The sequence below is a fragment of the Cucurbita moschata genome, unplaced genomic scaffold (assembly GCF_002738365.1).
Source record: "Cucurbita moschata cultivar Rifu unplaced genomic scaffold, Cmos_1.0 Cmo_Scf00020, whole genome shotgun sequence".
Classification (NCBI taxonomy): domain Eukaryota; kingdom Viridiplantae; phylum Streptophyta; class Magnoliopsida; order Cucurbitales; family Cucurbitaceae; genus Cucurbita; species Cucurbita moschata.
Genome location: NW_019268536.1, coordinates 515577 through 541255, shown reverse-complemented (window position 1 = coordinate 541255; position 25679 = coordinate 515577). Strand labels below are relative to the sequence as shown.

The following is a 25679-nucleotide window of genomic DNA, read 5'->3' as shown; positions in this document are numbered from 1 at the left end:
CATTTTATAAATAAAATAGTGTCTAAGCGCTAATATGATTGAAATTTATCTTATTTATTTATTTATTTAGATCATCAAGAACCCGTTATATGTACTTCACTTATAACGGAAAAACCTACCTGTTGTGTTGTATGTCAACTTGTAGTTTAGGAGACCGAAAGTGGTTGGTCTCATAGTTTCTATAGTTTTTCCTTGATTTAGTATAATTGTATTTTAAAATTTAAATATCTATAATTACTAATAAGTCAAGAAGGAACAAAAAATTTTACTTTTTAAAACAGAGCCATGAAGAAAAGATGAAGAGAAATAGAGAATTATCTCATTATCCCTTATCGTCAAGATCTTACACAACGAAACAATTCACAAACACATCAACGAAATGGGACTCACAAAAATTCCAGCCTCACATTTTCATCATACTTTCGTCTCTCTTTCACTGCTCCCCAATTTCGCCGACTTGATCCTAAGCTTCAGCCCACTCAGCCATTTCCACCGCCGGTTCTACCTTCAAAAACTATGCTCCTTTGCTCCTCCGCCGGCGGCGGATTCAACCTTCTTTCGCCGGCGAATACAGCCAACTCAACCCGTCTTTCTTCTCATTTGGTCCATCGGAATCCGGTGAGTTCATTCTCTTTCTCTTTTCGATCTTCTTCTTTACATTTATCAAAGAACTTCAAATCCAATAGGGATAGACGGTGGTACCCCATTGTAGCTTCTTCGACTCCAGTCATTGAATCCACTCAATCTTCGTTTAGGACCAAAAACCCTAAAGATATTAACGTTTTGGTGGTGGGTTCTACAGGGTATATTGGGAATTTTGTGGTTAAGGAGCTGGTTAATAGAGGGTTCAATGTCATTGCTATTGCTAGGGAGAAGAGTGGAATTAGAGGTAGAAACAGTAAGGAACAAACTTCTAATGAGTTGAAAGGAGCTAATATTTGCTTTTCAGATGTAACCCATTTGGATGCTTTGGAGAAATCTTTAAGGGATTTGAATATCCCTATTGATGTTGTGGTTTCTTGCCTTGCTAGCCGAACTGGCGGCATCAAGGACTCATGGAAGATCGATTATGAGGCCACAAAGAACAGTTTAGTAGCTGGAAGAAACCGTGGGGCTTCTCATTTTGTGTTGCTTTCTGCAATTTGTGTGCAGAAACCCCTTCTTGAATTCCAACGTGCTAAGCTCAAATTTGAAGCTGAGCTTATGGAAGAAGCAGGTAAAGAAGATAGTGGATTTAGTTATAGCATTGTGAGGCCAACTGCTTTCTTTAAGAGCTTAGGAGGTCAAGTTGAGTTGGTGAAAGATGGTAAGCCATATGTGATGTTTGGGGATGGGAAGTTGTGTGCCTGTAAGCCAATCAGTGAGCAGGATTTGGCTTCTTTTATTGCTGATTGTGTGTTGAGTGAAGATAAAATCAATCAGGTTTTGCCGATTGGTGGCCCGGGGAACGCGTTAACTCCGTTAGAACAGGGCGAGATCTTGTTTAGGCTGTTGGGGAAAGAACCAAATTTCTTGAAAGTACCAATTGGGATTATGGATTTTGCCATTGGAATTCTTGATTTCCTTGCTAAATTGTTTCCCGCCATGGAAGATGCAGCGGAGTATGGGAAAATTGGGAGATATTATGCAGCTGAGAGTATGTTGATCTTAGATCCCGAAACCGGAGAGTACAGTGCCGAAAAAACACCAAGTTATGGGAATGACACATTGGAAGATTTCTTTGAAAGGGTCCTTAGGGAAGGGATGGCTGGTCAAGAATTAGGTGAACAGACAATTTTTTGATATGTTCTGCAAAGTAACAGCTCGTTGGACTTGGAAGTTTGAGATGGACGGTGCACGTGATGAAGGTGCGTCGTTTCTTTATCCGAATCTACACTGTTTCTTGAGTTCTTATCATGTTTTTTTTCCACCTAATATGCATATGTGAAGGGCTGTAAATTGTCACCATTACTCTTCAAAACAATATCATTATGCAATGAATTGTGCCATATTTTTTTGCTCCATAATGATCTTCTGCTGAGCATGCTCTGTCATGATAGGTAGTCATTTTTTTGGTATCTTCCTAATTGATTGTTGCTTCAAGTGTTTGATTATGTTTTCATTCCATAGTTGATTATTCTTCAATCCTTCATTTTTCTGAACGAAAGCTAGTGTGGGGAGAAAATTATGAAACATTTTGCAGTTGCTTAGTAGCTTCCATCATTGTTGTCTTAACCGTAGCCATAAGTATCGACACGGTGATGGAAAGTGTAAACCGAACACAATCTTCTTATGTTTTTCAGATACAAGATTCCCTTGAAACTGTTGTTGACCTTTGATGTGAGAGGCAGGCAAGCTTAGTAACGACGATTAAAGGTCTAAAACTACAGTCGAACGACTCGAACCAAAGCTTTTAATGCATTATCTCTCGAGTTTCTTACATTTAGACCTCCTGAAATTCTCTCTTTGCCTATTGATAAATCATAGTTGTGCTGTTGTAATAGCCCAAGTTCACTACTAGTAGATATTGTTCGCTTTAGCCCTTTGTGTATTGTTGTTGGCCTCACGGTTTTAAAATGCGTCTACTAGAGAGAAGTTTCTACACCCTTATAAGAAATGTTTCGTTCCCCTTCCAATCGATGTGGGATCTCGCAATCCACCCCTCTTGGAGAACCAACGTTCTTGCTGGCACACCGCCTGGTCTTATCATACCATTTGTAATAGCCCAAGCTCACCACTAGTAGATATTGGTCTGTTTTAGCTTGTTACATATCACCGTCAGCCTCATGGTTTTTAAACGCGTCTACTAGAGAGAGGTTTCCACACTCTTATAAGGTATGTTTCGTTCCCCTCTCCAACTAATGTGGGATCTCACAATCCACTCTCTTAGGGGCCAACATCCTCACTAGCACACCGCCTTAGTTTGTTAGAGAGAGGTTTCCACACTCTAATACCATTTGTAACAACTCAGAGCTCACCACTAGTAGATATTGTCCGCTTTAGTTTGTTACATATTGCCGTTAGTCTCCCGGTTTTAAAACGTGCCTACTAGGGAGAGGCTTTTACACCTTTATAAAGAATGTTTCATTCCTCTCTCCAACTTGTCGTGGGATCTTACAGATGTACTGATTCCTCTCTCCAACTTGTCGTGGGATCTTACAGATGTACTGATCTTTCTAGGAGAAAATACCCTCCAATGGTGGAAATCAGAGCATCTTGGAATCAAAGCTTGTATCAATCTATATCAGATGCTCTGTTTGGCCATTCGCATAGCATAGCCTCACATGGAACAATAAAAAAACCAGAAGGGGTTGACATTGTACCTAACCCCCACCCTCTACTTCTCTTGCCTTCAAGTTTTTCCTATCTTCTTCAACGGTTGAAAACGACGACGGAGGTCCTGATTTTCCGACACAAGATTCGGTTAAATTAAACCTTACTCAAACCTGTCCCCTTGGAAAAACAACTACCTTTTACTTCATTTTTGTTCAAGTATTAGCTAATCATTGGAGTTGAAAGCTAATAACGTTGTAACTGTGGTTCATACTCGAACAACTTCTTTTTTCAGGATGCTCGGATGAATGTCTACATAGACTCACCGACCTTTTAACCGTGTTCTTCTCCCCGATGTTTATAGCCTGATAGGGTCTAGTGCCATTCTTATTTGAGGAATTCAAATTGATTTGTGTCGGATGAACTACAGTGAATAGACACAATGATTGAGAAATAAAGAATGGTTCTTTGTTTTAGTCCCATAAAAATTGGGAATTCATTCGCTTTGATGATTCTTACCTAGGAGTATATGGAATGTTGTTCTAATTATTCCCTCTTTAGGGTATTTCTAGGTTACTTTATTCTTTTCTTCTGTGGGTCGGGTCGTTTCGATTAGGTATGACATACACTGTCGAGCAAATAGGTCAAAGGTTTAAATCTCTCTACACTTCACTTGTTGACAATGTATGGATCAAAACGATCACTTTTTGAGGCCGAAATGAACAAAAATGGGAAGTTCGAGAACTAAATTTTATTTAAACCAACAACCAACAACGAGCACACAAAAACAACTGCAATAGACTTATATTATATTTTATTTAATGATTATTTTAGTTTTTAAATTTTTTACTTTTAGTTATCATATAAAATTTAATGATATTATTCTATAAAAAAATATTTTTGTCAAAATAACAATATTGGCAAGTTTTTAAATTTATAAAAATAACGAGATTTTAAATTTATAAAAATATTCATAACGATGAATAATTATAGAAAAACTATAAGACAAAAAAAATTTAAAAAAATAATTAAAATAAATAAACATCTCCCATTTTTTAAATACGTTAAAATAAGTGCCACCTATGAAATTAAATTATATATATTAAATTTTAGTATAGACCACCACCTAAGTCCACGTCGGTAGGTCAAAGTCAGAGCTGCGTGGCAAAAGTGAACAGTACTTTGCCAGGTCAGCACATCCATGAGGATAGATCCCCCCGAGTCAAATCAGTAGTTTTCTCACTCCTAAGCTCTCCTACAACCGCTTCACCAAATCCCCATGCACTCATGCAATCATATCTCGCCACGTACCCCTAAACTCTCTGATTGACACGCGTTCCCTCCTCATAGGCTAGACTAAAAAAATATAAATAATTGACTGAGAGGAGTGGCACTAAAGCTGGTGTGGGGCTTTGGTATAAAAAAGAGTTCAAAACTGATAAGGAAAGAGAAATTTAAAAATTAAAAAAAAAAAAAACAAAAAACAAAATTTTCTCTCTCCTCTCTCTCTCTCTCTCTCTCTATCTCTCTCTCCTCCTAACATTCTTTCTTTTTCTCAGCTCCAAACTTCCAAAAAGGAAAGAAATAAATGAAAAAAAAAAAAAAGAAAAAAACACACATGTTCTTGATTCACAGTCAGTTGATTGAGTGAAGATTTGAGGATTTTCTGTTCTTGAGGTGAATTTGGGTTGATGAAAATAGTGAGAAATGGGTTGATGTTGTTGATGTTGTTGTTGTTGTTGTGTTTGTTGGGGTACTTTTTGGTGTGTTTTTGAAGCTGTGATTGTTTAAAGATTTTCGAGGCCAACTCCAAATCATTGCTTTCTCTTACTTTTGTCTCCATAATTCTTTCTGTTTATATCATTCACTTTCATACTTCCTTTCTTTCCCATTCCAATTCCTGTTTTCCCTCTCTTCCCAAAGCCTAATTTATTAGGGTTTTGGATCCGCCTCTGTTTTCTTGCTGTACTGTCATGGCGGGATGATGATTCCATGACTTTTCTGCTGTGGTTTGGTTTCTATGGGGTGTGTTTTTGGCCGAGAGGTCTCCGCGAAGCCTGTCCAGAGAGCGGAGGCCGCGGCGGAGAAGGAGGAGGAGAGACCGAAGGCTGCGGCGGCGGAGGAAATTAGGGCTTCTGCTAAACCGGAGGTTGCTCTAGCTAATGCTAATGCTAATGCTCGCAATGGTGGCTGCAGGAAGGAGGTTGAGGATCATAGAGGTTCGAGGTCGAGAGGCGAGCGGCGGCGACGGCCGAATCCGAGATCGAGTAATCCGCCGAAACATGTGCATGGCGAGCAAGTCGCCGCCGGTTGGCCTGCTTGGCTCTCCGCTGTTGCCGGTGAGGCTATCAACGGATGGATTCCTCGCCGTGCTGATTCTTTCGAGAAGCTTGATAAGGTATGATTTGATTTCTCATTCTCTGTTCTGCCATTTTTCATTGATGTTCTTCCAAATCACCATATTTATATGAACAAAACTGGAAATAAATTCAAGTTTTGTCCGAGAAATTCTCGTTTTCATTGATGTTCTTTCCTTTTATGAACAAAACTGGAAATCTCCCGAAGTTACATATATATATACAATGTTGTTGAACAGATTGGGCAAGGAACTTATAGTAATGTGTACAAAGCAAGGGATACTTTGACAGGGAAGATTGTGGCTCTAAAGAAGGTTCGTTTCGACAATTTGGAGCCCGAGAGTGTGAAATTTATGGCTCGAGAAATTCTCATTCTGCGACGTTTGGATCATCCTAACGTTGTGAAACTCGAAGGTTTAGTGACATCCCGGATGTCATGTAGTTTATATCTTGTGTTTGAATACATGGAGCACGATTTGGCTGGACTTGCTGCGAGCCCGACGATCAAGTTTACCGAACCGCAGGTGTGAAGATCGGACTCGTTGGTTTGATTCATTTAAATGGATGCATTGGTATTTAGTTCTGAGTCTTCTAATGGACTTTGGCAGGTTAAATGTTATATGAACCAATTGTTATCAGGGCTCGAACACTGTCACAACCGTCACGTGCTGCATCGCGATATAAAGGGATCGAATCTTCTGATTGGCAATGATGGGATCCTTAGGATAGCTGATTTCGGGTTAGCTTCCGTCTTTGATCTGAACCACAAGCAGCCAATGACAAGTAGGGTGGTTACGCTATGGTATCGACCTCCTGAACTTCTTCTCGGAGCTACCGATTATGGCGTTGGTGTAGACCTTTGGAGTGCTGGCTGCATTTTAGCTGAGTTGTTAGCTGGAAAGCCTATCATGCCCGGTCGCACGGAGGTAAAGCTCGTTACTAGTTGTCGGGATCGAGCATATTCAGTTTAGTCGTTGCTTAGTATTATCGTTTGACATGTTCGTAGGTCGAGCAGCTACATAAGATATTCAAGTTATGTGGCTCTCCTACAGAGGAATACTGGAAGAAGTCAAGGTTGCCTCATGCAACCATATTCAAGCCTCAACATTCATACAAGAGATGCACATCAGAGACGTTTAAAGACTTCCCGCCATCGTCTCTGCCGCTAATCGAGACACTTCTTGCAATCGACCCGGATGAACGCCTGACCGCCACTGCTGCGTTACATAGTGAGGTCAGTTCGTACATTCGCTATAGCATACACAAACTAACATTTTTGCACCTGAACCGTCTACTGCCTCATTTTTTTTCTTGTCCCTGCTTCGTTATGCTTCTGAATCTCGGCATGTTATAGCATCTCGACGCTGTAGACCTTTCGATCGAAACAGAGATATGCAAAAGAAATTCTCTTCACTATAAGAATCTTTTGATTATGCAATCTCGATCTTGCTCGAGATTGAGAGCTGGCATCTTTCTCCATGGCTAGTAGTTTTCACCATTAAATCCACGCAGAATAGAGTTTTTTGCCCTATAATCATCGACCCATTTTCCCATCCCTCGCTCTCGAGCAAGAGAAAGAAAATGTAACGCCTCATATACAAGATTTAGATCATGATTTGACATTTGATGATCCTAACATCTCCACGTCATGATCTTGTTACCTATTTATCTCGAATTACTTTTAAGAGTGAAGACTGCTCCCACAAATCAACACGGATCCTTTATCATGTTTTGTCTCGACTCACGTGTACTTGTTACTTAGTAATCTCAAGAACGGATTGCAGATCCTTCGATATTTCTCGTGTTTATAGACATTTTTTTTAAAACTTTGTTCTATTCTGCAGTTTTTCACTACCAAGCCATATGCCTGTGAGCCTTCCAGCCTCCCCAAGTATCCTCCAAGCAAGGAAATGGATGCAAAACTGCGGGATGAAGAAGCAAGAAGGTTGATGACAACTTCTTATTTCTTGCAATTAGTTGGTTCTATCTTGTTCTTCTGACTTTGAGCTGTGTAAGTGCAGGCTAAGAGCTGCTGGCAGGAGCAATGCAGATGGGGTGAAGAAATCACGGGCACGCGATCGACCTGTTCGTGCAATTCCCGTTCCAGAAGCCAATGCTGAACTTCAGGCCAATCTCGATGTATGACTTTTCGTCGATTTTTTCCCTATCTCTCATCACGCACACACAATTAACTGTGCTTGTACCCCGTGTATTGTCTCGAAAATCTGATATTGGTGCTCTCTACAGCGGCGACGTCTCATTACGCACGCAAATGCGAAGAGCAAGAGCGAAAAGTTTCCTCCTCCGCATCAAGATGGAGCTCTTGGCTACACTCTAGGAACTTCACATCACATCGATCCAATCTATGATCCTCCCGACGTTCCATTTAGCTCGATGAATTTCTCGTACCCGAAAGCAAACATTCATACATGGTCTGGTCCATTGATGGATCCAGCTGCTGTTGGTGCTCCAAGACGAAAAAAACACACAGCAGGGGATGGTCATTCATCGAAGTCGTCGAAGGACTTACGAAAAGATAAACACTCTGCTCGAGTCTAATTCACAGAAATCGGTCTCGAAGAGAGCTTCGGATAGTTATAAGGTCAAGCTCGAGAAATTCGATTGAATTCAAGGGAGAGGTAAAGAGTATATCATTTGTCATTTGAAATTTTCAGTTTTCAATATAGATTTGTAAGATGTTTGTATATTTTGTTTTCTATATTTTTGTTTTACCCATTTTCCATATTCTCTTCACTGTGCTTACTGAAATATCAATAAAATTTAATCTGTCTTTGGAAATCCTTTACTGATCCTTTGAATTCCATTGCTTCATGGGATATGAAGGCTTTCCAAATTCAATTAAACCTCTCCTCTCTTTGATTATTCTAAAATGTCAAGTAATAAAATAATATTCATTTAACGTATCTAAACATGTCTAGTGTCACGATCATGCTTGTCCAAAGCATGGTGCTTATAGCCGCATGACAGATGTCCTAGTCTTGCTTGTTCGAGACGGTTGACAGGGACGTCAACCAATTGAGTGGGGGAGGATGTCATAGTCATGCATGTCCAAGACGTGTTGTCAATGGCCGACGACATCTCGAAAATCGAGATGGCGCCAAGACATATGAACCATGTCGATGAGGATCGAGATGACAAGATGAGATGCGATGTTGCATTGAGAGACCTTAGTCCCGAGCAGAGGCAAGGTCGAGGAGAATGACTTGGCCTGGTGTAGAGGCAAGTCGGACGTGTCGCAGAAGTTTGAACATACACGCACATGTGGCGTGTGTGGTTGAACAAGTTTGGATTCTGAATGAGCGATGATCGATTGGCGAAGACAAACCTCGCCTAAGGTCCGACGAAGCCTCCAAACGTAGACACATCCGACTTGCCTCTACACCAGGCTAAGTCATTTGGCTCAACCTTGCCTCTGCTCGGGGCCAAGGTCTCTCAATGCAACGCCGCATCTCATCTTGTCATCTCCATCCCCATCGACATGGTTCATATGTCTTGGTGCCATCCCGAATCTCGGGATGTCGTCGGCTTAACAACATGCCTTGGACATGCATGACCGTGACATCCTCCCCCTCTAAAAAAATATAGAACCGTGACATCTAGCTCACCTCCAAACATTCCCGAAGCCGATCCAAACTCAGTTTGGCAACAAAATGGTTCACACAGATATTTTAAATAGTTTTTCCTACCTGTTCTATTTGTTATTACCTCCTTGATAGTAATTTGCAGTGAACATTCATCAACTCATCCTATCCTTTTATGAACTGATCACACTATCCATCTTCAAAATGTTAGTAACAAAAAGTTCATCCCAAGAATAATATGAATATCCAGCCAAAGAAACTTGAACACAAAACCAACCACCACTACAAGTATAGCTCAATCTCAGAAAAACAATGAAAATAGTGGAAATTATCATCTTTCGCCACTAATTCAAATTATATAATTTGTTTCAAAATTTTGGCAACGATGATCAGAGCCACATATTTCTGTTTCTCCATGTTTAATTATCTGAAATCCCCGTAGAAAAAATCGCATACCTCAAAATCCGCATCAACAATTGGTGATTCCTCAGCCCTCAGCCATGGTCACTAACAAAGAGGGTGGACGTTGTCGAGGCAGAATCCAATGAAGTCAAAGACAGTCAAAGACGAACGCAGATGAATGAAAGATAGAGATCAAGAACATATAAAGTATGTCAATTATTATATAGGAATGGGGCCTCTTGGTGCAGCATCAGATCGTACACAAAAGAGTTACTATTTACATCAAAGAAAATAAATATTCAATGTGTACTCTAGACAAAATGTTACCAAAAAGTGGAGATGAGCTGTGAAATTCAAAGCCTGGCTTAGCCCCCATTTCCTTCCAATGCAGTTCTTCAAGGGTTTTTCATGATACGTTAACTGCTGCTAGCCACTGAAAAGTTCTTGTTGTCGAGAGAAAATCCCGTTGCGTGCACTAACATGATCCTATTAATTCATATAAAACAACCAAGGAATCAGAATAATGGCCATCAAATGTCCCAAAAGGTTAAGATATAAGGTTTTGTTTTAAAAAGCTTGGATTTTAAATGTGTAAAACCTGATCAGAGATGTCTCATTCACACGCGATCTTTGTGTCAAAACTGCTGAGGCAGATGGCAAAAGCTTGAAACGCTGAGATTGGGTATCTGTAGTCCATCGTAAATATATCCTTTCCTACTTTTCCAAATTGAAGGATAATCTTTTCGTGTTCAGGTCCAGCAAGTCCGTTTTCAGGTGAAGCGACTAACTGAAAGTTTTTCACCGAAGCAATTGTCACTCGCCCATGGAAGTTCAAACACCAACATTGGAGCTGTTCGTGCCACCGAGCAGCCTTGTTCCTAAGCACTAAAACTCGATCCTCCTGATCAGTTGAAGATCCTGATGGTTGATCATCCATATGATTCGACTTTGACCAGGAAAATCTCAATGATGGAAGAAAGTCTATACGGCTTAGCGAGAATTCAGTCTGTATTGGAGCCACCCCTCCTGGCTCAATAGCTGAGGCAGGAATAGCATCCATTACACAATGCATTCTCCTTGGACCCCTGCAGTAATACAAACCATATTAGCCTCTCTAGAGTAACATAGACGAACCCAAAAGCAGATTAGTGCGTGTCTCGCTCATTCAGGACGATGTAAAAAAGTGTAAAGCCTCCCCATATGTACCTTGAACCCAAGACATTTAACTCATATGAGATGTGAGCCACTGGGTAGTTGCCGGCAGGAACTCTAGGTGACACTTGTTTCAGGCCCACAAGCCTAGAGGAGCGGCTTTTTGAAAGCTTGGCTCCTGCATGAGGTGGCTGTCCATCAAAGATTGTGAACTTTGTTCCTAAAAAATTAGATCTTTAAAAGAAAAATAAATTAACATTTGAGTTAATATTTAAAAAAAAAAAAAAAAAAAAAAAAAAAAAAACCCATACAGTCAACATCAAACACCTCCTCCTGGAGCCCTACCTTAATTTTCCAACGAAGGTGCCACTTGCCTTGGACATGTCATCAACATGCAGAGATATTATATAATCAGTGCAGGTGGCCCGTCGACACTTACGGGCAGCAAGAAGAAACTTTCCATCGTCAGCAAGTGCTGTCGCCAAGACCAAAGGCCAAAAATCAGCGACTTTATCTATGCTCCCATCCCCCTTTCCCCCCCATAAAAGGTTATTGTATATAGACTACATAAATCAAAAGGAGGTAATTATCCTTGGAAGATACAAAAGTAGCGCCTAGCAATGAGTTAAATCACCCAATTAATTAACTTTTTCAAACAATCAAGCAACTAATCGAATAAACCGCCCAAAGAATAAAGAAGGAAAGCGTCAAGCAACTTGCTTTAGCTATGGAAGCTTACCACTAGTCAAACTAAGGTAAAGGAAATAAGTTTGTGCAGATCGATTTCGCTTTATGAAGCAATGAAGAAGCAAATCCCTTGGACCAGGCTGCAAAGACAACAAAAAAACATCAAAATAAGAAGGAATGTATTGACTAACAGACTTAAATCTAATAAAATCTCAATCATAATTTTTTTAAAAAATCTCTCGGCAGTTTTAGACAAACCATAACCTAAAAAATAAACAAACCTATAAAATAAGTATGTATATTTGTCAGTAACATATGTATGGATGTAATATATAATAAGTTGCAGAAAGGAAAATCAAGTAGCCCAAATATTTAATTTCTTCACCAGAAACTGGAACTGCAATAATGCATAAACTTATAAGACACTCAACCAGTTGGACCTATATATATATATATATATATATATATATATATGTATATGTATATATATAGTGAGCAGTAATCTCAAAAAGTAGAACCCAATAATTAGAGGGGACCTAAAGTATTGCAGCTAAACGTGGTCCCTAAAAAGATAACGATACCTTTTGTTGGCAATTTCCAAATGAAAAAAATGACAAATTTGTGGAACTGGAAATATATGAGATCTTGCAAACGCCAACACCAAGTCAGATTCAACACATACAAGAGTTGAATTTTCAGAAACTCACGCTACCTTCATAAGAAAATGTTTAACAGAATTATGCTGCTTATAACAATAATCGATATACTAATTTGATATCCTCAGATAAAAGTATGCACGCTGATTTCTTTGTCCCAAAAAAGTGAATAATTTTTTTTAAAAAAGGTGCACGCACTTCTCTTCATTTGATCATTAAAGAACACTTCCCAGTCCCAATCAATCCCATTTAAGCCTGAACACATTGGAATTTAAATAACAATGAAAGAAAGGAACTGTTAATTAAATTGTTCATCTTCATCCCATATCTTGAACTAGAAGATTTGTTTCTAATTTTTAGAAAAAGTTAGCCTAGAATACACTCCAAAAATATACTCTACGTGAAAAAATAAACAGGACAAGAGATAATGTGAATCTAAAAAAGGAAAAACATACAAGACGACTGCAATAATGGACAATCAACGGCCTAAGCGAAAAGTACGCCCTTAGTAACAAGTTCTCCCGCGGAATTTTAGGAGAATAAACACACAGCAGATTGGAGAGAGTTGAATATATAATACGATTAAAACACAGAAATGAGAATTACATTTAAAAACATCAAATCCAAATCGTCGCAATAAAATTGAGAAAAACAGTTCAAAGATCCCAAACCTGCTTCACAGAAATAGGAAATGTCAAACTGCCAGAAACCTCGGGAGTTTTAACAATCTCCTTAGTAATCCGTCTCCAGCTCCGGCAAACTCCGGCGCAGGCCACTACGCTCTTCCGCAGAGGCCAAACATTCTCAGAGCTCTCGATTCTAACCAAAATCTCTCTCAACAACTCCTGAGGCATGTAAGTCCAACAGCTCTGCGCCAAACCATCGCCGACTTCAGCCGTCGAACCATCCTGAACAACACGGCGGGACCTGGATCTCATTTCCTGGATTATACTCCTCAAAGACATGGAAACTGAACTGTGTTCCAACAAAGCCTTCTTGAAGGAAGAGAAGCCGGAATCGGAACAGAGAGTCCGGATTTGTGAGGACAGTGAAGAAGATGAGGTAAAAGAGAGGAATCTTGGAGAGAAAATTGAAGAGATTTTCCGGGAAAGATGAACAGGGGAAAGGGATTAGGATTTTGAAGAGACAGAAAGAGAAAGAGAAGGCGTTGGTTCGGAGAAGGTAAGAATCGAGTTGAGGATTGTGATGTCTACTGAAACTCGAATTGCCTTCCGAACTTTCACCTTTCTCCTCTCCCAATTTATTTTTCATTTCAAATTATTTTATTTCTCTCAATTAATTTATTTTTTAATTAATTATTTCTGTCAAGCTTTTTTTTTTCTTTTTAAATATAATATTTTAGATTCTTAATTTAAAAAATCATATATTTATATAAAAAAATAGATAATAGGGACTAAATTGTTATTAAATTAATGTTTAGGGACTAAATTGCTATTCGCATTTTATATATATTAATATTAAAAATATTATTTAATGTTGAAATAGTTATTATTAATTTAATTATAGTATGATTTTTTTAAAAAAAAAGATATGTTATTTGAGTTTGAAATAAGATATTTTAAGAGATGATTTAGCAAAAGAACAAATATTGATTGCTTATTTAAGATAACATGAGGATTAAATAATACACTTATTTATCTATTCAATTGATTTTAATTTTGACTAAGATTTTCCATTTTTTTTCTAAAAAATTATTAAAAAAATATCTCAATCGGGACTCGAGCACCATCACACTAATCAACTTTCTTGCTTGTTTCTTTAGAAAGATGGTTGGGTGCATGCTCGTGGTACCCATTTTCTTAGCCCTACCTTTTCTTAAGAAGATCCCGAAAAACTAGTAGCAAGACTGGTACTTGGCAGCTCACGAACAACATATAGACTGAAGGTTACCCATCACTCGCTCGCTCTCTTTTGAAGGTTTCTTTGATCTGAAAATGCATACACTTCTTTTGTTGTTGTTAAGCTACCCTCTCGTGTATTCAACCTTAGTACAATATCTAAAAGAATGCATAGAATTCCGAGTGAGATGTCCAAAGTAAAAGGAACGGTGGGAAGAATCAACGAGTTTTTTCAGCCCCAAAACCCAGAATCAATGGAAATGAACATATCTAAAGCTATCCGTGAAAAGATTTATTCTACCTTTATGAAATTTTAAAAATAATATTAACACCCTCCGACTTTTATAAAAAAAAGCTCAAAAATATTTTTACCCTTAGTATATGGATGAAAACTATCTATCGACACCTTATAGACTATCTCAATTTTTAATTTTAATTTTAAAAGCTCGTTAACGAAACTTTTCAAAACTCAAATTATTAACCGTTTCCATCCAAAACTAACGGTATTTTAAATTTTTTAAAAGAATTAAAAGTATTTTTTAGACATTTTAAGGTTAGAACGACATTATTAAAATTTTTAAAAGTTTAAAGAATATTTTTATACAGTCTTAATGTATTTATTATTTAAAGAATAAGTTTATATTTCAAAGGTCAAAATTTGAAAAGGTTCGTCATAAATGGACTTTATTTTGTAAATGAATAAATAAAAAATTAGAAACTGTGGGCCCATTCAATTATGTCTGCCATTAGAATGGGCCCACAAAGAGGCCCACTTGTAGACAGGCTTATCCATTTGATAGGGGTTTGCTTGTTGGAAGGGATTCTAAAATTGTTTCCTATTTCAACACCTTTTAAGACCCTCTTAATTAAAGGTTGTTTTTTTTTTTTTTTTTTTTTTAATTTATAAAATATTAATTAAATTATATAAAATATGTTGACAAGACCATTAATATATAAAAATTATAAATATATTTGATATTACTCAAAATAAATGATGTGACAATTGAAATATAAAAATTAATTAAGTAAATAACGAGCTTAATTTTCTATATAGTTATAAATAATATCATAATACTCTTTTAATTAAAACTTATTCAAAAGTTAATTTAACCTATGTTTTAATAATATATATATATACTTTTTGTTTTGAAAGAATAAAGAAAAGAACCTGACAACTTTTTTTTTTTTATGTTAAAAACAAAAAGAACCCATAACTAAAGTTTTATTAAAATGCGTTTTCGAATTATAAATTAATATTTTAAAGGGTTGGATAAAAACTTTATAATATATGAAGCTTTGGTGTTTGTGTCATATAAGCAAAAAAATAAAATGAATTAAGATAATGTTTTTTATATATGAAAAATATCAAATTTGGAATCTTATATTGATTTGAGATAAATAAAAAATGATAGCGACGTAAAAGCATTCATCCATTAATCAATTGTTAAAAATTACAAATTAAAAATTAAAAATAAAAGAAATTAATTCAATCACCAATAAAAAAATGGTTACACTTTTAATCAGATATTAAAAATTATATTGTATATATAAAAAAATAATTAATTTATTGTCAAATGTTTCCCAACCTCAATTTAAAATGTTTTAAAACGTAAAAATTATTATTTATATTTATTTAAAAAAGAAAAGCTTCAAGCTTCACCCTGCTAATGTTGTATATATATAAATTTATATATGAACATTAAAAAAAAATTGAAATTTTAAAATCAAAGTAAAAAGGATTCTTCTAAGTTAGTATGCATAGTTCAACCATTCGCGTCTTAATTCACGTCTTAATCATGTCTCAATCATGCAAAATTCAACAGAAAAAATTGTGGGAATGAAGAATGAAATGTGGGATGGAGACCGGATAGTAGTCCCCATCTTTGCTCAAAAACATCTTTACGTGTCTTTCATGTTTTTTTGTGTCTGATAGGAAAGTCAGAAATTTAATCTCGATGTAAAGAATTATTCAAAACATTTATAAACTTTTTATAAGGTCAAATAAACACAAATTTAAGTGTTTAGAACTAAATTTATAATTTAACGCTAAAAAAGAAGAAAAAAAAAAGAGGGATTTACAAGAACTTAAGCATTGTCTACCGAATCAAATAGTTAAGTATAAGAAAAGCTATTGACTCTTGGATGGAGTAATTAATCTAAAATCCTAAAAGTCAAAGCCTATAGTTAAGCCTTCATCCACCCAACAAAAACAACCATACATTCCAAATTCATTCATCCCTAAGATTATAACTATAACATTTTTTTCAAATGTGCGAAGTTTTAAAAACTAAAAGGAAATATAATTTTAAAAAAAATTGTGAGAAAACAAACACAATTTAAAAATTAAAAAAAAAAAAAAAACCTATAAGACTATAAAGGAGACCTAAAATTTTCAAAATCACTAAAATTCAAAATTTTCAAACCTTTTGCAGCACTACATTTCCCCAAATAAAACTAGCAAGGTCCCAAGTTTTTACCTTACTTTCTTTGCAATTTTGTCGGCGAATGACTCTTCATCACTTGCTATATCAACATCTACCAAGGACTAGCCTCGTAATGTACTATAAGAAAAAAAATTAGTTGTCAAATCTTCTTAATTATATGTTATCAATGTTGATGTTGTCCCATTTTGTTTTTGCTAAGAACAACTACTTTCTCAAAAATGCTTTCCAAAACACTTTTCCAATCTCATTTTTGAAAAGAACGGAGGTAAAAGCTATAAAGTAGATTATTTGTGCTAGACACAATCTAAGTTTAAGTTGACCGACTCAAGACGAGAATAAATCAAGAATAGTGTAGTCAATTTCAAAGAGTAAAATTGTGATACCTGGCAACTTAACCACCCTAGCCAAGTAGCTTTCAAAAGCTTGCCCTGCATGATGGGAAAAAGACGAGAAAGAGCATCACATCAAATTCAAGTTCACATGTTTGTAAAAAAACCAATTCAATTATGTAAAGCAAAAGACAAAAGACTAACCAATGACGAAAGTGGCAGATATTTCTTCCTTTTACCTCCGCATTGAAATATCAGCCATAGATGTTGGCCAGTAATGCGGGAGTATATGACATTGCTCTCACCGCACCACACTATCTTGTGCCTAATTACACTGCTGCAAAGTGTGGCTACCTGGCTGGCTGGTGACAAAAGGCTGCTCCTGAGATTTTCCACTTTATTTTCACTTGAACAAACGCACTAAATTTCCACCGACTCTGAAAAGTCATTCTAGAAAATAAGAGCCACCCGCACCCACCACAAAATATCAGTAAATTTCAGCACGCATTGACCTACTAATGAAAGACTGGTCAATTATCCAATCATCAATGCTAAAGTTTGCATATTATTTCTGGTCATGCCCGGAAAACTTTGGTTAATCATCTCCAGAACAAGAACAACCTAAGTTATTAAATCTTCGATGTTAGGATCGCACAACAACGCACACAGGATCTAGATAAATACAAAGAACAGAAGAGAGAAAATGCAAGGAGAATATTGGCTAAATGATGACCACAGATATGTACACAACAACGCACACACTCGATCTAGATAAACACAAAGAACAGAAAAGAGAAAATGCAAGGAAAATATTGACTAAATAATTTGTATTGATGTCTACAGATATGTACAGTAAGAAGAAAGAATACGGAGAATATAGAAAGTACATTTTCAAAGCTTTGCCTGAGTGGATATATATATGGTTTAGCTTACTATATATAATTTTACCGGATATAACTATCTAATATAGCTTTTTACTATTTATATGTCATTTACCATATAGCTTACTATGTATAAGCGTTAAACTATGCTATAAATAATTAGGAGGCTCCATGACCTAACACGCTGACATAGAAACTTCAACCAAACCTAGAATCTAGCTTCCAGAGAAAAGAGAACAAATAAATCATGATTTAATTCCTTCAGCTCTGTTACTGTCAGCTAGTATATATGTTTTGGAACGAGGAAGAGTCAGCACAAGATTTCTACCCGAGGTTCTAGAAAAAAAGTACCATTCAGGGACTTAAAATGATCATATTTGAAGTGGGTGAAGGACATATTTACTCTTTGCAGTGAACAGAGGAGATTAAATACAAAGAAAATGAATGAATAATTTTAAATGATTTTCAATGCCAGTATCGAAATACAGATTCTTGGTCCAAACTTGAAGTTTTAAGGTTAATTATATGTACCACTGTGCCTACAAAAAAGTGCCACCTAGACTTCTGTACAACAGGAACACTTCCTCTTGGCTGTTGCCTACTTTCCAGTGGTTTTCCTGCAAAATCGTGGCTGATAATAATTAGCATTCTTCTCTCTTTATTTGAAATAACATTAATGTCACTGTCATTATGATGTGAAAGATAGTGAATATCTAGGAAACTTATTGAAAGCTTAAAGATAAAGAAATATAGTCATAAGACAATCCCAATTAAGGAGTTGCATACCTCCTTTTTTTAAAAAAAAATCAAGTCAGACAACTATATAATAGCTTAGCCTCCTCTACCCCCTCTATTGTGTTCCAAGAAACTTGCTTCTACCTATTAATAAGACCCTAATAGACTCCTACTGATAGTTAACACTAAATTTCACTCTCAAAAGAATGTGAAGATTTCATCATATGGTAGCAATTCTTTTTGCCAATTTCATTTTTCCATTTGAAAAGGATCCTCAAAAAAGATGGTGAAAGCCAAAACGACTTTCAGTTGAGGGAGTAATTGATACTTCTAAATCAAGTCCATTGGGCTACACTCAAGCTTTAAAATGTTTGGTCTTCAGAGTTACTAGAAACATTATCACTAAAACGAGCTAATCAATTAAAGGGGGGAATAACTTTGAAAACTACGTGAAGCAGCATCTGAATTACCTTCAAAATAGTTAGATCTAGCCCTCTAGGTAGATAGTTTCTTTTGTGTCAATTCAACTGGAGCAATCTGTTGCCATGCAACACTGCTGCCAGTAACAAACTTAGTTGAGGCACCACCAGCAGGGAGACATTTCCCAGATGAGAATATGGCCAGATTACGGTCAGATTTCCATGCAGATGTTAAGGAATGACTATCCATCTGTTTTCCAAGGAAGAGCGATTGTTTTACATCAGTCATCCTGATCATAAAATGATGCAAGCTGATGCTCAGGTAAAATTTTACAATTAGTACAACAAAAGACTATACTAAAGGAACATAATTTGTGCAATAATGCCATTTAACACATATGAGAGATTAAGTGGCCATACATCGTCATAATCAAGTGAAAATTTGTGGGGAAAGCAGTGCTACATGCTGACTTACTATAACCACAAGACAAACAATTTCCTTCAGGCTGAAGATAAATTATGCATGGCACAAGAGCAGAAAATATATCCATCCAGCAGCTAAGAGGCTCAGAAACCATATTCTAGCAGAGTGACTCCTCCAACATATCTGATATACATTTTAAAGTGTTCCTTCTTTTATTACTTTCTCAATCTTGGAGACAGGACATCTTAGAAGAAAATGAAGAAAAATATTTTTTTCATCAAGACTAGAAATATTTATCTAGCAAACTAACATATACATAAACAAAAACTAATATAAAGTTCTAAAAAAAGATAAATAAGTAGCCTTGAAATTGAATGGATAAGAACAGAAGTCTAGCTTAATTTCTTAAAAATATAAAATTCATTATATTTGAATGCATTAATGTGCAAAAATAAATTTGTCTCTATGATGCCCCTTTATCTGTGTCCATGCTTCCTAATCAAACAGAAAGGCTGCCTTTGGTCAATATGTTAGACTATGTCAAAACTTAATCAGCATGGAAGAGGGGTGAAAGAAATAAAGAATGAAAAAAAAGCTGAATGTTGACTATGCAAAGAAGCCATGTCTTTACATATATGTGTGTATGGGTCGAAACATTGAGAAACCATTACATAAAAGATAGAAATGAAACATTTAAAACAATAGAGATCTATACCTTCTTTCCAATAATATCACTTGATTGTTCTTGAGACTCCTCCTCCTGGGAAGTACTATGAAATTGTTTTATATTTTCCTTAGTCATTCCATGATCCACCATATTACAAATTTCCTTGCTAGATGAAACAGCCTCCCAGTAAAGATAACTAAGGGTCGAGCGCAAACGATTATTTCTTTGAGAGTAGTATATTTTACTTGCAAGGGGAAATGGATCATCTGGTGGACAATATCAAAAAATTGTCATCAAGCAAAGCAAAAGAGGACATGCAAGAACTCAACAGAAAGAACTACAGTCTATTCAGTAATTTAAAACGTCTCTGAAGAATGTAATCAGAAGACCAAGAATTTTCTATTTACAATAACAAATGAGTTTCCAATATCCATGAATCTTCATTTCTGAACATCAGAAAATTTTTAGAAGCTACTATCTCAAACTAAATTTTATTACAACTACTGGCGCAGATATATGCCCACAAGTATGTATGCAGCTAATATTTCAAGTTGAACGGACTTTTGCCCAAGCAGAAACTAATAAAGCTCTATACGTTGCAAATGTATACTGATCTTCTTCCTGTAAGTACTATGCTTTACTCTCATATTTCTAGCAATGTTATAACATTTACATACATTGCGCAAAAGAAAATGACAGAGAAGAAGGGGAAACTAGCCTCAGGGGCATATTTTCTCACTTCTAATTTTTGTTTTAGATGACGATGGTTCTAAATCAGATGCCAGTAACAGCCCGTCACCAGTTATCCTACAAGAACATAAAGAGAACTGAATCATATAAATGATGACTATGTCTTAACAAATGGTCAAATTATAACATCTCCATTAATCTAGATGCTCAAACTCAGAAAAATAGTCCATGAAACTTTCCGAACAAAAAGAAAGGAAGAGGTTCGGCTAGCTAGGAAATTAGTGCAGTTTGGCACTGAGTCCATCTTAGCTGTCTCTTCAAACTTCCTGACACTGACATTTTTTCATTTTCCCCTTTATATCATGCCTAATTGGGGAGATTTTTGGCAACATTCTTAGCCCTTAGCTTGAGTTCCATTTCTTGCTTCCCTTCCCTTATAATAAATTTGTTTTAACAATAGTGTTTTCTTATCTTCATTATATATATAATGGACAGTGTATTTTTAAGAATGTCATAACAAGAATTCAATGCGCTAGAAAATATTGAAAAACATAGACACCATTGACAAACAATACACCTTTCCAGCTAAGTGGATTACAAGGCTTACTATAACTTATCTGAATAATCTACAGTTCATAAAAGTAGACGCACCAACTTGAAACAAAAAGGACCAAAAGAAAGAAATAGAAAAATCTTCGTAAACTCTCCCTTAGCAAAACAAAGTACGGAATGTCCACCCTCCCAAATATATATATCTATATATGCACACACATTTAAGATTTAGAAAAAATTCAAGGACACAAGCTCCCATATGAAGTGAAAAGAACAAGTAGCCACAACAATGAAGTAAAAGATCACCAAAAACCATAAAACCAGAAGAAAACATTGATGAGAAATTTCACAGGCAAACAGGAAGTTTTGTGCACATAATAATTGATCATAGATCATAAAACAATGAAATTTCATTTAAACAAAATGAAGAATGGTGTACAATTTGGATCGTTTTGAGGAAGGATGTATCGGACTAGCTGAATGGTCTACAACACCATGACAGACTCCTGCACTATCATCCAGTATAGGCGCCACAGTACAAGTTGAATTTCCTGAAGGAAAATAAATAATATGTAACAACTTATATAAGCCATTGTTTATTGGAAGGTTGAGAAATCATTAAATTATAGTTCGCCTAGTATGTTGCTCAGCAATGGCATGCCAATTAAATTTGACTTGAAGACTGGCTCACCTCTAAAATTTAAACAGCAATCTGATCAAATATATATATATATATATATATATATATATATATATCATGGCTTAAAATACAAAACCTTAAATCACTAGTATTGAAACGTGCATTTATTTAATCCAACAAAAGTTCATAAGAGGAGACGAGAACCAGACTACATCTCAAAAGAAGGCCAGTTACACTTATGCTTGTACAAAGAAGATGGATGCTTACACAGTCCATGGCTATTCCTTAAAACACCAGGAAGATCAAGCATTAAATCATTATATTTTACAGGCAGAGAATGAGTTTCCCTCTCCATGGCTGCACTAGTACATACAGGAACAAAACAATAGAAATCCAGGCACTACCGTTACAAGTATTAGAAATTACTCAATATAAAATTATTGCACCTAGATCATGTGGGAATCAGAACATATGTATTTCTAGCCACAACAGTATAAAAGAAAAATAATAATAATAATAATAGTAATCCTCACATATCCTAAGTCAAAAATTAGAAAAGAAAAAGATTAAAAGAGAGCACAAACTATGGATAAAGGAGGATTTACTTTTTGTCAACTTGACCATTTCAAATTCGTTACTAATTGGAAGCACAGGTGCAGAAGAATAGTCGGCATATGTTGATTCAGACCCTTCTTTCTCCCCACCTGATATATCTATGAGAGATTAAGAACTAAAAAATATGTAAACCCAATAACAAGACTAGCCTGCACCGAGAAATTGTAAAAGGGAGTGAGAGAAAGAGAGAGAAGAAGCTCATAACTACATTGAACAACTTTTCTCAAATTCAGCACAAACTCAAGCATGAAAGAAACGGGAACAATGGGAAGACCAAAAGAGAGAGGTTCATCTTCCAATTAGAATCAGAAAATCAATGTGATATGGAAGGATACTAGCATCAGCAGGTAGCAACTTTTTCTTCTCCTTCCTTGAGTGTTTCCTATGGCCCATCCCACTATCGAGGTCCATAATAATCCCTTGTCCGGAACCTAGTGACCTGCATAGTTCTGATAAAATGACATGAAGATAACTCAGGAAAGCATCATGTCCAACCTAATGCATATAAGAGTTTACAATGGGGATCCTGACAATAATTTTCAAAATCCATTGGTCCACTCAAGTGTAAAGTTAAACTAACAAAATATAATACAAACCTCTTACTGATACTAATATACCTCAACCATAATATACGGTAAAAATTAATTATAAACAGGTAAGAAAACAGAACAAAAAGCAGTAGCAAGTTCGGATTACGATTGATATGACCAAAAGATTTGAATCGGAGTACAAAATGACCACAGAATTTATTACATCCCAAACAAGTATTGATGGAATCCCTATAACGTTCAAAATAAAATATTTCTTCAAATGGGTATAAACACTATGAACATGAGATCTAACCATAGCATTAAGCTGAGTATAGCAGAAGACAAGCATGGAAACCTATCTTTGTGAGTTGATGTCAACATTGGACACAGATACGCTAAGATCTAAAAAAGAGTTTAAACCATTAATGAAAGTACACATTAAAACCATATCAACAACAAAAGGCGGGAAACTTCACATAATTTGACTGCAGAAAACGAGAAAGTGCCCTACCCACAAAAATTATAATAACAACAACAATAATAATAATAACAAACCTGAATGAATGATATATTGACTGGCCTTTACTGGCTTCTTACAAATATTGCAGGAAACCTACACGATCAAATAAAAGGACGGAAAAGGTAAATTTGAATTAGAAAACAATAGATTGTAGATTATTATACACTGGATAAACCTTATCCAAAAAAGTAACAAAAGCTGCGAAGTGGTAAAACAAGATCTGAAAAGGACCGTCTGAGAAAATTGTTTTGCTTCATCGTTGTAAAAATGACAGGACATTAAATAGATAAACTACTAATGTCATCAAACCTTACCAAGTTCAGAGGATCAACCATAGGCTTCAAACCAAAGACGTGCATATCTGTAAATATATACATAGAGAGAGAGAGAGAGTCAACAAGCTGCTTCAAAAATCCAACCACCGACTAACAATAACGTCATTACCCATCCCACAGTACCATAAAAAATACGAATTCTATAATAAAAAAAGAATGTTCATTTGTAAATAAAAAATAAAAAAATTCAACACTTTACCAAGCAATAATTAAAGTAGGATTAGGTACACACCTTCTTCATCAATTAAATTTGCTTCATCTGCATCACGAAGTTCTCTGCAGATAAATTCAGAAGCTAATTTCTGATGACCAACTTCCTCTGTCCAATAGTAAAAGGACATTAATTATGACTCTGAATGAAAGATGACATGTAACTAAAAAGATGGTCGTGGAATTATTCCTACAATGATCAATCTAACCAACAATGACTTCTGACAACCAAACAAACAAAATCATTAAAAATGTAGAAAAAAATGAAAAGACAAATGAAAAACTTATAATGTCTCGGTTTACCAGCAATAGTTCGGGAGAAACTCCCTGCAGCCAGAAGCCTTGTCATCACTGCCATTCTCCCATTTCCAACTGAGCATACCATTGAGACCAGGCAAATGTATTATGTACCGTAAGGAAGAGATTCTACACCGCTGGGAATAAAAACATCTTTATAATCATGGAAAGACACACACACACACACACACACACACACAAGAATCAAAGAGCTAACTGCAAAAAGAAAGAAAGAAAGAAAGAAAAAAAAACAGCGAGACGAACACACCTGCAGTAATAACGAAATCATTTCCTCGTCGCTAAATTACACTCGAAATATAGAGCTAAAGTACAAAATTAAATATGTTGATTAAAAAAAAAAAAAAAAAAAGCGGTAGTTCTCAGCCGGAAAAAACATCAACTGATTTGTCTAACTATATAACTCGTTCAATACCGAAAATCATATAGTTCGCAGGCAATAACAAAAACGAGCACGCAGGAAGAACGACGACTCGTTCAACTGTTCATAATACGAACAATCAAACGACATGCAATGCAAGCAGAATAACCAAATAATCAATCGAACAAAGAAAGCAACATAATAAAACAAAACAAAAGAGAAACAGCGCAAAATCATATACCAGAATAGCAAATCAAAAGCAGCAAATAAACCAAAAAAAAAAAGAAGAAGAAAAAGAAAGAAACTCATAAAAGCATAGCGCGAAACGAGCTATCAACAATGAGGAAATGGCGGCAAACCGCGACTAACCTGCACGAGAGCTCCTCCAATCATCCAAACCCATGGAACCGGCGAGAAAGCAGGAAAACTCGGATCAATTGCTGAAACGAATTTAGAGAAATTTGAGAGAAATGCTGCGGAAGTGAGGGCCGAATGACATGAAGAAGAGAAGAAAAAACAGTGGAAGCGGAAAGAGGAAACCCTATGGAGGAAGCAATATAGAGAGAGAGAGAGAGAGAGAGAGAGCGGGAATTTTTCTCTCAGTCTCTCTCTCCTTCGCAATGTCTTTGGTTTTCTTATCTGAAATATTTGAACCGGAAGACAGTCCTCTCTCTCTCTCTCCACTTTCGCCGCGCAAAGAGAAGAATATGTGAGGTGGCATTGGCAACTGCCAAATCAAAATATTTTCGATTTGTCATTTGATTTTATTCCATTTTTATTCATTGTTTTTTTTTTAATATTTTTCTTGTACCAATGAGTGTTCATACGACCCATTTGAAAATTTGAAAAAAAAAAACTTTTTTTTTATTTTGCAATAATTATCTTTTATTTTAAATGCTTTGTATCATATTATATAGTTAATGCATTTTAATTATTTATAGAAATATAAAAGAGCATAATTATTTACAAATAAATTGGATAAAAAATTGGATCTTTTATTTATTGAGGAGAAGCCCACTTTAATACATTAAAAGTATTGTACACT

The 25679-nt window shown here is 35.9% G+C and overlaps 4 protein-coding genes across 9 annotated transcripts; 2 read left to right on the top strand and 2 right to left on the bottom strand.

Moving 5' to 3' along the window:
- Positions 1–107: 107 nt before the first annotated feature.
- Positions 108–3663, top strand: LOC111458024 (divinyl chlorophyllide a 8-vinyl-reductase, chloroplastic). Of its 2 annotated transcripts, none has more exons than XM_023100504.1 (2): positions 108–1847; positions 3548–3663. In XM_023100504.1, exon 1 carries the CDS (start codon positions 517–519, stop codon positions 1780–1782), a length of 1266 nt encoding a protein of 421 aa, XP_022956272.1. In that variant the 5' UTR covers positions 108–516; the 3' UTR covers positions 1783–1847; positions 3548–3663. The 2 variants fall into 2 exon arrangements, with proteins under 2 accessions (XP_022956272.1, XP_022956271.1); XM_023100503.1 differs by lacking the exon at positions 3548–3663 and adding an exon at positions 2283–2482.
- Positions 3664–4800: 1137 nt separating this feature from the next.
- Positions 4801–8473, top strand: LOC111457428 (probable serine/threonine-protein kinase At1g54610). Its single transcript, XM_023099614.1, has 7 exons — positions 4801–5650; positions 5849–6133; positions 6218–6535; positions 6616–6843; positions 7454–7554; positions 7631–7748; positions 7857–8473. The coding sequence occupies exons 1-7, from the start codon at positions 5273–5275 to the stop codon at positions 8166–8168; spliced, it is 1740 nt and encodes a 579-aa protein (XP_022955382.1). The 5' UTR covers positions 4801–5272; the 3' UTR covers positions 8169–8473.
- Positions 8474–9792: 1319 nt separating this feature from the next.
- On the bottom strand, positions 9793–13353 carry LOC111457429 (tubby-like F-box protein 6). Its single transcript, XM_023099615.1, has 6 exons — positions 12780–13353; positions 11505–11592; positions 11111–11240; positions 10820–10999; positions 10212–10698; positions 9793–10099 (listed from the first exon to the last, which is right to left on the bottom strand). The coding sequence occupies exons 1-5, from the start codon at positions 13071–13073 to the stop codon at positions 10227–10229; spliced, it is 1164 nt and encodes a 387-aa protein (XP_022955383.1). The 5' UTR covers positions 13074–13353; the 3' UTR covers positions 9793–10099; positions 10212–10226.
- Positions 13354–18046: 4693 nt separating this feature from the next.
- Positions 18047–25312, bottom strand: LOC111457430. 5 transcript variants are annotated; one of them, XM_023099617.1, is made up of 12 exons: positions 25004–25312; positions 24262–24392; positions 23981–24067; positions 23728–23774; positions 23449–23506; positions 22699–22812; positions 22354–22461; positions 21548–21659; positions 20606–20673; positions 19915–20132; positions 18827–19025; positions 18047–18238 (listed from the first exon to the last, which is right to left on the bottom strand). In XM_023099617.1, the coding sequence occupies exons 2-11, from the start codon at positions 24341–24343 to the stop codon at positions 18852–18854; spliced, it is 1068 nt and encodes a 355-aa protein (XP_022955385.1). In that variant the 5' UTR covers positions 24344–24392; positions 25004–25312; the 3' UTR covers positions 18047–18238; positions 18827–18851. The 5 variants fall into 5 exon arrangements, with proteins under 5 accessions (XP_022955385.1, XP_022955386.1, XP_022955384.1 ...); XM_023099618.1 differs by having other exon boundaries at positions 24262–24384; XM_023099616.1 differs by having other exon boundaries at positions 24262–24330.
- Positions 25313–25679: the final 367 nt, after the last annotated feature.

Coding starts and splice junctions, on each gene's coding strand:
- LOC111457429 (XM_023099615.1), bottom strand. CDS start 13,073: ATGTCTTTGAGGAGTATAATCCAGGAAATGAGATCCAGGTCCCGCCGT. Junction 11,593..12,779: donor TTCCTATTTCTGTGAAGCAG/GTTTGGGATCTT, acceptor TTGTCTTTGCAG/CCTGGTCCAAGGGATTTGCT. Junction 11,241..11,504: donor TTACCTTAGTTTGACTAGTG/GTAAGCTTCCAT, acceptor TCTTGGCGACAG/CACTTGCTGACGATGGAAAG.
- LOC111457428 (XM_023099614.1), top strand. CDS start 5,273: ATGGGGTGTGTTTTTGGCCGAGAGGTCTCCGCGAAGCCTGTCCAGAGA. Junction 5,651..5,848: donor CTTTCGAGAAGCTTGATAAG/GTATGATTTGAT, acceptor GTTGTTGAACAG/ATTGGGCAAGGAACTTATAG. Junction 7,555..7,630: donor CGGGATGAAGAAGCAAGAAG/GTTGATGACAAC, acceptor GTGTAAGTGCAG/GCTAAGAGCTGCTGGCAGGA.
- LOC111458024 (XM_023100504.1), top strand. CDS start 517: ATGCTCCTTTGCTCCTCCGCCGGCGGCGGATTCAACCTTCTTTCGCCG.
- LOC111457430 (XM_023099616.1), bottom strand. CDS start 25,037: ATGGGTTTGGATGATTGGAGGAGCTCTCGTGCAG. Junction 22,813..23,448: donor TCAATATATCATTCATTCAG/GTTTGTTATTAT, acceptor TCATTTTATCAG/AACTATGCAGGTCACTAGGT. Junction 19,026..19,914: donor GTGATATTATTGGAAAGAAG/GTATAGATCTCT, acceptor CTTGGAAAACAG/ATGGATAGTCATTCCTTAAC.